Here is a 10,144-nt window from a genome sequence, read left to right as displayed (position 1 = left end):
AGGGATAGGGATGGATAGGATAGGGATAGGGATAGGGATAGGGAAAGGGAAAGGGATAGGGATGGATAGGATAGGGATAGGGATAGGGATAGGGAAAGGGAAAGGGAAAGGGATAGGGATGGATAGGATAGGGATAGGGATAGGGATAGGGATAGGGAAAGGGATAGGGATAGGGATGGATAGGATAGGGATAGGGATAGGGATAGGGAAAGGGAAAGGGAAAGGGAAAGGGAAAGGGAAAGGGATAGGATAGGGTTACGCTAGGGATAGGGATAGGGATAGGGACGGATAGGATAAGATAGGATAGAAAAATAAAAAGAATAGAATACAAAGAAAAATAAAATAAAATAGAATAGAACAGAACAGAACAGAGTTGGAAGGGACCTTGGAGGTCTTCCAGTCCAACCCCCTGCTTAGGCAGGAAACCCTACACCACTTCAGACAAATGGTTGTCCCATCTATTCTTTAAAACTTCCAGTGTTGGAGCATTCACAACTTCCGGAGGCAAGTAGTTCCGCTGATTAATTGTTCTCACTGTCAGGAAATTCCTCCTTAGTTCTAAGTTGCTTCTCTCCTTGATGAGTTTCCACCCATTGCTTCTTGTTCTGCCCTCAGGGCCTTATGAGAATAGCTTGACTCCCTCTTCTTTGGGGCAGCCCCTGAGATATCGGAAGGCTGCTATCCTGTCTCCCCTGGTCCTTCTTTTCATCCCAAGCCGCACCCTACCTCTTGATGAGTTGCTATTGGTTATGGGGCATCTATGGGGCATCAGTAGCTATATCTACGCAATAAAACTCTACCACTTTGGGCCTTGGGACCACATCCAAGGCCCACATTTTTCGAAGGGACAGAGCGTTGATGGATGTTGGGGGGGGCACTATTTTGGCTTCAACTCTCCCCTTGCAGAGACTTCTGCTGCTCTCTTTGTTTAAAAAACCTAAGCTATTCCTCTTGCAAGTGGCAGCTACTCTGGTTGACGTCTTCGTAAGGCGTAGAGATGCGTAAGGATGTTGTCCTCTTTCTGTCTTCAGCTGACGATACAGGACGCCCACATCAACTCGCTTTGGGGGACAGGGAAGTTGCGTTTATTTCTCTTCACTTATTTCTGCTTACGCGGTGGCTCAGCGGCTGAGATGCTGAGCTTCTCGATCTGAAAGGTCGGGAGTCCAGCGGTTCGAATCCCTAGCGCCGCATAACGGAGTGAGCTCCCGTGACCTGTCCCAGCTTCTGCCAACCTAGCAGTTCGAAAGCAGGTAAAAAATGCAAGTAGAAAAATAGGAGCCACCTTTGGTGGGAAGGGAACAGCGTTCGGTGCGCCTTCGGCGTTGAGTCATGCCGGCCACATGACCACGGAGACGTCTTCGGACAGCGCTGGCTCTTCGGCTTGGAAACGGAGACGAGCACCGCCCCCTAGAGCTGAGAACAACTAGCACAGATGTACGAGGGGAACCTTTACCTTGACTTATTTCCAATATTTGCAGAATATCTAGAAAGGACGTTTTCGGTGCACTGTAGTGTGTTTTTGCTGTTCGGCTTGGCTTGGATATTACGTGGTTTTAACTTGTGCTGCCGAACCCCAGAGGAAAGTTGTATTGCATGGTTTTAATTTATACTACAGTTATTTATTTATTTTATTTATGACATTTACCCCGTCTTACCACGGGGTAACTCTGGACGGCTTGCAATATTAAAAAAGATAAAGCTAGAAAAAACCTACATATAAATACTATAAAAATCCCCAATATTCAACTCTAATTAAAAGAGGGAGGAAGGAGGTAGGCTGAGGAGCAGGGAGAGAATTACCATCTATGTATATCTTCTGGGCACCTATTCTACTGTAGCATAAAAGGTCAAGGTCCCCCTCACACATATGTGCTAATTGTTCCTGACTCTAGGGGGCGGTGCTCATCTCCGTTCCAAAGCCGAAGAGCCAGCACTGTCCGAAGACATCTCCGTGGTCATGTGGCCGGCATGACTCAACACCGAAGGCGCACGGAACGCTGTTCCCTTCCCACCTATTCTTCTACTTGCATTTTTCACGTGGTTTCGAGCTGCTAGGTTGGCAGAAGCAGGGACAAGTCACGGGAGCTCACTCCGTTATGCGGCACTAGGGATTCGAACCGCCGAACTGCCGACCTTTCTGATCGACACGCTCAGCGTCTTAGCCACTGAGCCACTGCGTAAGCAGAAATAAGTAAACAGAAATAAACACAACTTCCCTGTCCCCCAGTTGCATTTTTCACGGGGTTTCGAGCTGTTAGGTTGGCAGAAGCTGGGACAAGTCACGGGAGCTCACTCCGTTATGTGGTGCTAGGGATTCGAACCACCGAACTGCCGACCTTTCTGATCGACAAGCTCAGCGTCTTAGCCACTGAGAGCCACCCTTACTGTAGCATAAAGCAACAGACTTTCTTCACTTTGAGGGTGAAGTTACACCATAGTACAGTTGTGTCAGAACGGGGGGGGGGGGGGTCTCTTCAACCTTGGGAACTTTAAGACTTGTGGATTTCAATGGCCAGAATTCCTCCCAATTTGGGAGTTGGAGTCCATAAGTCTCAAAATTCCCAAGGTCAGAGAGCCCCGGTGGAGGGAATCTCCCTAAAGAAACCAGACTGAGGCTCGTGAAGGCCTCCCTCCATACCTTGGGCAGTTTGTATTTGTCACGGAAGTGAGTCCGCAGTGTCGCACGCTCAGCTTTCTTCTGGGCAAATTCGGCATCCCGTTCCATCCTGCAAAAAGTCACGAGGAGAAAGAAAACTGATTTCAACCCTGAATAGGTCTGTTCATCTGTCCAAACAAGACTTGGTTCGTTTGTGGCAATGTAAGAATTCTAAAGTGATGACTCACTTCACTCCGCCCTCTCACTTCTGCCTTCTCTTCTCCTACAATAATCAGTGTTTTCACAGCAAGGCAACAATCCCATGTCCTTGCAAGGAAAGTTTCTGGCTGTCCAGATATTGTTGAAGGACAATCCCCTGCACTTTCAGGGTTAAAATCCCAAGACGAGCTTTGCAAAACCTAAAATCCAAGACGACCAGCAGATTTAACAGATTTTAACCGATTAAAAGAATTGGAAGGAACCTTGTAGGTCATCTAGTCCAACCCCCTGCTCGAGCACCATTTCTGACAAAGGGCAGTGCAATCCCTTCCTGAAAGTAAGTGATGAAGCTCCCACAACTTCCAAAGGCAACATCTGTTCCATTGGTTGATTGTTCTCAACTGTCAGTTACTGGACGGAGGAGGGAGTCAGAACAAGGTGGCATGATAGCAGTGTTCGGATATATAAGGGGCTGCCACAAAGAAGAGGGGGTCAACGTATTCTCCAAAGCACCTGAAGGCTGGGCAAGAAATAATGAAGGGAAACTAACCAAGGAGAGAAGCAACTGAGAACTAAGGAGAAATTTCCTGACAGTTGGAATAATTAAACTAAGGAGAAATTTCCTGACAGTTGGAATAATTAACCAATGGAACAGAAGTTGTCTCCAGAAGCTGTGGGAGCACCATCACTGGAGGTTTTCAAGAAGAGACATTTTCCTGAAAGGGTATAGGTTTTTTGCTTGATCGGGGGTTGGACTAGAAGACCTCCAAGGTCCCTTCCAACTCTGTTCCTTGTGCTCTGTTAAAGCCTTATGGAAAGCTAACAGGGTCAGAGCCATCCTGCTTCCTGGAGGGCAGGATGTCAGGTTCTGAGAGGAAGGCATGATGGAAGAGCGATGGAAGAGCATGGCCTCCCGGCTTGATCCAGAGGGGGCCAGCCGAAATGATGGGAAGATAGGCAGTCCCACAAATAGCTTGGCCCTATTATTAGCAAATGTGCTCCAGTTGGCAAGCTAGGCCAAAACTGCCAGAGGAGGATGACTACAGGATGGGAAGAGAAAGATTTCCCAAAGGAGGCAGTTATCCAGGCCAGTGTGAAGTTAATCAAAAGATATGGACAAAGTCACGTTAATTAAGCAATGAAACTTGGCTTAATTACTGAGGGAATAATTGCCTGCCCTCTTTCTCTACTCATATCCAATCCTCGTTGAAGTAGAACTGTTGTGTTGCACACTGCCTACATATAAGTGTGTGTGTGCGCGCATGCCTTTGTGTGCCTGTGCGCTTGTATGAGAGCATATGCACCAAAGACCATTTTTTCTGTGTCCAATCATACTTGGCCAATAAAGAATTCCCTTCTCTTCCCTTCCCTTCCCTTCTCCAGCCCATTATTCTATTCTACCTCTTCTACTCTATTCTATTCTATTCTATTCTATTCTATTCTATTCTACTCTACTCTACTCTATTCTATTTATTCCATTCCATTCCATTGTCTATTCTATGCTGTGCTATTCTGTTCTGTTCTGTTCTGTTCTATTCTATTCTATTCTATTCTATTCTATTCTATTCTATTCTACTCTACTCTACTCTACTCTACTCTACTCTATTCTATTTATTCCATTCCATTCCATTGTCTATTCTATGCTGTGCTATTCTGTTCTGTTCTGTTCTGTTCTATTCTATTCTATTCTATTCTATTCTATTCTATTCTATTCTATTCTATTCTATTCTATTCTATTCTATTCTATTCTATTCTACTCTACTCTACTCTACTCTATTCTATTTATTCCATTCCATTCCATTGTCTATTCTATGCTGTGCTATTCTGTTCTGTTCTGTTCTGTTCTGTTCTGTTCTGTTCTATTCTATTCTATTCTATTCTATTCTACTCTACTCTATTCTATTCTATTCTATTCCATTGTCTATTCTATGCTGTGCTATTCTGTTCTGTTCTATTCTATTCTACTCTACTCTACTCTACTCTACTCTACTCTACTCTACTCTATTCTATTCTATTATATTCTATTTATTCCATTCCATTCCATTGTCTATTCTATGCTGTGCTATTCTGTTCTGTTCTGTTCTATTCTATTCTACTCTACTCTATTCTATTCTATTCCATTCCATTGTCTATTCTGTGCTGTGCTATTCTGTTCTGTTCTATTCTATTCTATTCTAGCTTATTGTTATCATTTTATATCATCTCCTCTCTACTGATATTGTAAGTATCATTTCTCATGATCTATGCCCAGGATGGAATCCCAGTTTCTGTATTATGTAACCCAGTCCGCCTAACCTCACATGAGGTTCATTCATCACTCCAGGCTCTTACATGGTATGATGATCACACCCCTAACAAACCTTCGTAGAAATGAAAACCCCAAATTTGTAGAACGAAACGACGATAAAATAAGAAGCGAGACTCGCTAGGTTTAAAGAAGTTAGAAGGCAAATCCGTAAGTGAAATCTTAATAAACTTAGTTAAAACGATGCACTAAACTCCTGATCATCATCATTATTATTTTTGCTATCATACAATAAGCCAGGGTTAGTCATTATCTTTGTAACTTTACTTAAATCTACTGCGACTAGGTTGCCTTTGATCGAAGGGGTTAGGAAACCGATGGCTTAGTTCGCACACCATTCTCAACCTAGGCGGGATATAAAATCTAGCAGTGGCTGTTCCGCAGCCTGATGGCCTCGATTAATTGTGTGTTTGTGTCTGCCTTTGCACACTTAACTGATGTGATGGATTTATTAGGCAAATATTTGGCAAATCCAGAAAATGGCTGCATTGAGTACACAAAATTAGCATGTTAGGTGTGAACCCAATCATTCACGATCTGCAGAAGTCTTCCAGTGGCGTATAAGACAGAAAAAAACTTTAATTTCCTATATTCTCTCCCCGCCGCAACATCGAAGTAATCTTAAATTGGTTCCGTTATATCTCCTTTCAGTGGTATAACTAACTCATTCTCACTCCAGGTCCTAGGGCTCAATTAATACTCCATCCTGGAAAACATGGGAACCAAAGGCGCGGATGACACAAAGCTGTTAGACAGCAGGATTGACCAAAAGAAATAATGGGCCCATCTTCATTGAAGGGTATATTTAAGTAGAGGCTGGACCCCCAGCCAAGGCTAAAAGGAGACAATTTGCAGGCGGTGATTCAAGGACGCCTCTCTCTGATGCTTTTTTTTTTTGCAAAAAAACCGGAGAAAAACTACTACGAAGAAATTCAGCCATGTGCCAAACGCCAGCTCTGCTTATGACCTCAAAGTAACGAGGTTTAATTCTTGCACTCCTTTTCCCCCCTTCGTGTAGTAGGTCTGTGTGACTTCTTCTCCATGCGCTTGAGACGTGAGTCTCGTGATTGTGATGGATTATTTCAGCCCCAGCCTGATGGTTCCTAATCTTGTCAGATTTAGCTTGTCACACCACCTTTCAAAGTGAATGCAGTTTTGTCGTTTCCGCATCGGACGGAAGATGCATTTTACCTTTCGGTGGTGTAATTCTGGGGTGTACAGTTTAAAACGAACACGAGGGTCAGGCCAGACTCCATAGAGAGGGAAATTAAGTACTGCCAAGCAAAGCAGAAGCTGGTCTATTAAATTAAATTCTTGTTATAGGTCAAAGATAAGAAATAGGATTTTGGGCTCTCTTAGCCCTTTAGCTAAAAAGCTAAGATTGAGGGCCATTTGTAACCAATTTCATCACATTTATTTTTCTGAGTTTGTTCCCCATGCCTCCAATGTTCTTATATTTGTCTCAAAAACTTGTTATCGAAATTGCTTCGGCGCAAAACTCTTTGGAAACCAAAGCGCTCTCCGCAACGCAGGCTCCTAATAAAAAAAACAGGTGGACCTCTGTCCAAAATCCTTAATCTACCTGGAAGCTTAAGTGACTATCTTTTGGATTTGGACTGTAGCTCCTCCATGCTTTCTGCAAAGATAATAGAAGGCAGACGGAGGTGCTTACTCATGACGAAGCCTGGGAAGGGATGGGTTGCGGAGATGAATAGTTAAGGTATTATAAAACTCCAAGAGCCGAGTGCAGAAAGTGAGTAATTCCAAAGAAGAACAATGTATTCTGTACCAAAGCAGCTTTAAATAATAATGTCTGTGCTCCTTCTCCCCTCTCCTCCCTAAATTAGAAGTAATTCAGAATATAAATAAATCCGTAGTGAGATATAGTGGTGGTTTTCCCCCCCCTCTCTCTCTCTTCCTGAGACAACAATCCCATCTCTTGAAATCAAAAGAGGATTAAAAGATTAGGGGTGGGGGGTTTGTTCATGAAAATATATTACTGACATTTCCTGCTCTCTGTAACAAATGGAATATTCTGGCTTCCATTCTGTTTCCTCCTCTGCATATTGGAGAGACACTGAAAACAGGTGCAGGATTCTGCTATCTCAGTCACTGCTTAAATGAAATATCAGCTTCTACAAGCTGCGTCCCACAGCCCCAGATTCCTATATTTGCATTTAGAGAGCGGAGGATTTGAGGTCGAACTTTGCATAAAAACTGCTTAGTGCCAAGGATTTATTTCTGCGCAGATATTCCGGAGAGCTATTTTTAATTTAGCTCGCAAATTTGCTCTATTTTTATGGTAAGCTCGGCCCCTTCCGATGGTTAGCTAGAATCCATCTAAAAACCATCCTGATCTGGAGGTTTCAAATAGCTTCTTCTTCTTTTCTCTCCCCTCCCCCCCTCGTTTTATTTCGCTTTGGAGGTACGGATCTCAGAATCAGAATTTCTGATTGGACCAACAAGTTCAAGATTTTGTCCAGCCTAGAACAGTGTTTCCCAACTTTGTCAACTTGAAGATGTCCGGACTTCCACTCCCAGAATTCCCCAGTCCAGACATCTTTAAGTTGCCAAGGTTGGGAAACACTGGCCTAGAATATCAGAAATCTTCCCTTTCTGTGCATGGACTCGTCTTCCCATTGATCCCATCACTCTAAACCAATAAGTCATGTTAGACTTGAGCCAAAGCCACGTCCATGTTCAGACCGAGTATCTGGTTCCTTTCCTGGCATGTTCATTTGGAGAATAAAGGACGTGTGCGTGAACCACCTGATAAAGGGTTGAATCAGATCTGTTATGCAATGAACTATGGTTCCTATGAAGTAAAGCGAAATCAGCACATCTTGTTTGATTATTCTGATTAAAAAGGAGTGAAGCCCTTTTACTCCTCTTGCTCCTTCCTATTAATCTCCCATGGAGGCAGTCAAGCGTAGGCCTGTGAAGGAGGCATCCGGAAGACTAATAGTGACAAGATGTGTCTAGTTTAATTAATGAAGTGGGCTCTCATCCAACAATGCTGATGCTGCCATGCGCTTGTCAACCAACAACTAAACTTTTCTAGACTATCCCTGTGAGATGTATTGGAACTCAACGTTCATCCTCCATCATGGGGAAGGTAGAAGCAGCAAAATAAAATTTTGAGCAGTTGATATGACATTACACTATTAACACTCAACATTCAAGACATATATATTTCTGAGCAATTGTTGCTTCTGACTGCACTATCGTTAAGACGGTCTATAATCTTCAACGCAACAAGGAAAAATCTGTTTTATCATATTAAAAATAATATGATAAAACAGATTTTTCCTTGTTGCGTTGAAGATTATAGACCGTCTTAACGATAGTGAGTTGCAAGAAGATGAATCGAATGGAAAGAAGACTGCCCAGCAAGGGAATCCTCTGGAGATATTCTGGGCAAAAAAATGAACGAGGAAACTTCATCAAGTCATCACATTTTTTCCCCCAAGGATGCCCTCATTTCTGTCTCAGAGATATAACATGGTAATGTTCCTCCAGATAGCCTCCTGATATACTGCATGGTTAAATTACATCAGGATGGCCAGTCAGGTGTTCTAAGCTATGATGTCATCATTCTCAGCCAGCCATATGATGACGTTGTAAGTCAGAACACCTGGAGAGCAGCAAATTGGGGGGGGATATGTCTAGTCTCGTGACACATCACAAGGACTGCATTTCTCATAACACATGCTGAAAAATCAGAGAAGGAGGAAGAAGTGGACAAGAGGTCCCCCTTCCAGCACTTATTAAATTTATACACCCTCTCATGCAACACCTCACACTTACTTTTCTTCCACCAGCTGCTTCTGATACTCTTCATACTCTTCCTTCGTCATCCCTTGGGCTTCCGCTGGAGATTTGTCCCCTTCTCCTTTGTCTTCTCCCCCCAAGCCGCCGGTGAGATTCTTCAGTTGGCCACCAACCATTGACTTCACCATGAAAGCCATGGCTAGGTAGAACGGAGAGCGGCGGCGGCGGCAGATACGGGAGCGGAGTTAGCCCCCCAACTGGAGACGGAGGGAAGACGCTCAAAGTGGGTCGTGGAGGAGGCTGGCTTCTTAGATCAGCATCCCGTCTCTTGTGGAGGAAGGGGCCCCTCGTCGTTTCCCATCGAGGCTCAACGGGATGGGGGGAAGAGTAGACCAAGGCCGAGGAAAGGAAGTTCAGCACCGGGTGTCCGCGGACAGCTCCGAAGAAGCGCGCGCCGGTGGGAACTCTCGCACCCTTGAGGACTCGGGCGAGCTCGTTTCAGCACCTCGGCGCTCGGACAGCGACTGCCGTCGATGGTCGTTCGGGAGGCGATGCGCCGACGGGGCTGATCCGGGAGAAAGACTCTCCTCCCGCCGCGGAGGGCCGTCCTTCCTGAGCCCCAACCCTCTGAAGTTGGTCTAATCTCGACTCTCCAAGCGTGACAAGTTTACTCCGCCCCCTGAGCCCTCCCTCTCTGCCTTCCCGGCCCCACCTTCCTCCTTACTTTTAATTTTTTATTTAATCTTTAAAGAAAAGGGACTGGACGTGCCTTGATGCCCACCGTTCGTTGCTTCCTCCCAGCCTTTGGCAAGAAGGTAGCCTCGACTGGGCGAATCTATCACTGAAGAAGTTACTTGGGGTGAATTCATCCGTTGGGAGGAGGAAGAGTTGCAGTAGGAACTCCAGTCTTTTTGCACCAGCTTTGCTCAGCCTGGCATCGGATGAGCCCAGGTGGCAAATCCAGTGTTTTTGCACCAGCTTTGCTCAGCCTGGCACCGGATGAGCCCAGGTGGCAAATCCTACCATTCAGCGTTAGGGGGATTGTGTCCAACACATCTGGAGGGACTCCAAGTTGTAAGCACGCACATGCAGATGTGATGAACAGAGAAGTGGGAAGCAGTGAGTTTTGAAGCCCTTGTGAAACCAAACTATCATTTCATCATTTTATTTTATTTTTATTTTTTTACTTGGTCGAACATGTGCAAGATAGCAGGGATAAGTATAAACATGGGCATGAACAAAGGAAACGG

At 44.6% G+C, this 10,144-nt stretch overlaps 1 protein-coding gene across 1 annotated transcript in view; it reads right to left on the bottom strand.

Moving 5' to 3' along the window:
- CPLX3 (complexin 3) overlaps nucleotides 1–9,536 on the bottom strand; it is a 15,318-nt gene extending 5,782 nt beyond the window's left edge. Inside the window, exons 1-2 of the mRNA XM_014070171.2 lie at nucleotides 8,931–9,536; nucleotides 2,642–2,729 (exon numbers count right to left, since the gene is read on the bottom strand). Coding sequence (XP_013925646.1) covers nucleotides 2,642–2,729; nucleotides 8,931–9,091 — 249 coding nt within the window. The 5' untranslated portion in view covers nucleotides 9,092–9,536. The remainder of the gene's footprint in view (nucleotides 1–2,641; nucleotides 2,730–8,930) is intronic.
- Nucleotides 9,537–10,144: the final 608 nt, after the last annotated feature.

Source organism: Thamnophis sirtalis, unplaced genomic scaffold (assembly GCF_051295495.1).
Source record: "Thamnophis sirtalis isolate CommonGarterSnake01/CBP01778 unplaced genomic scaffold, rThaSir2_p1.2 scaffold_2, whole genome shotgun sequence".
Classification (NCBI taxonomy): Eukaryota; Metazoa; Chordata; class Lepidosauria; order Squamata; family Natricidae; genus Thamnophis; species Thamnophis sirtalis.
Note: the sequence above shows the minus strand (reverse complement) of the source record. Positions and strands in the feature narration are given on the sequence as shown.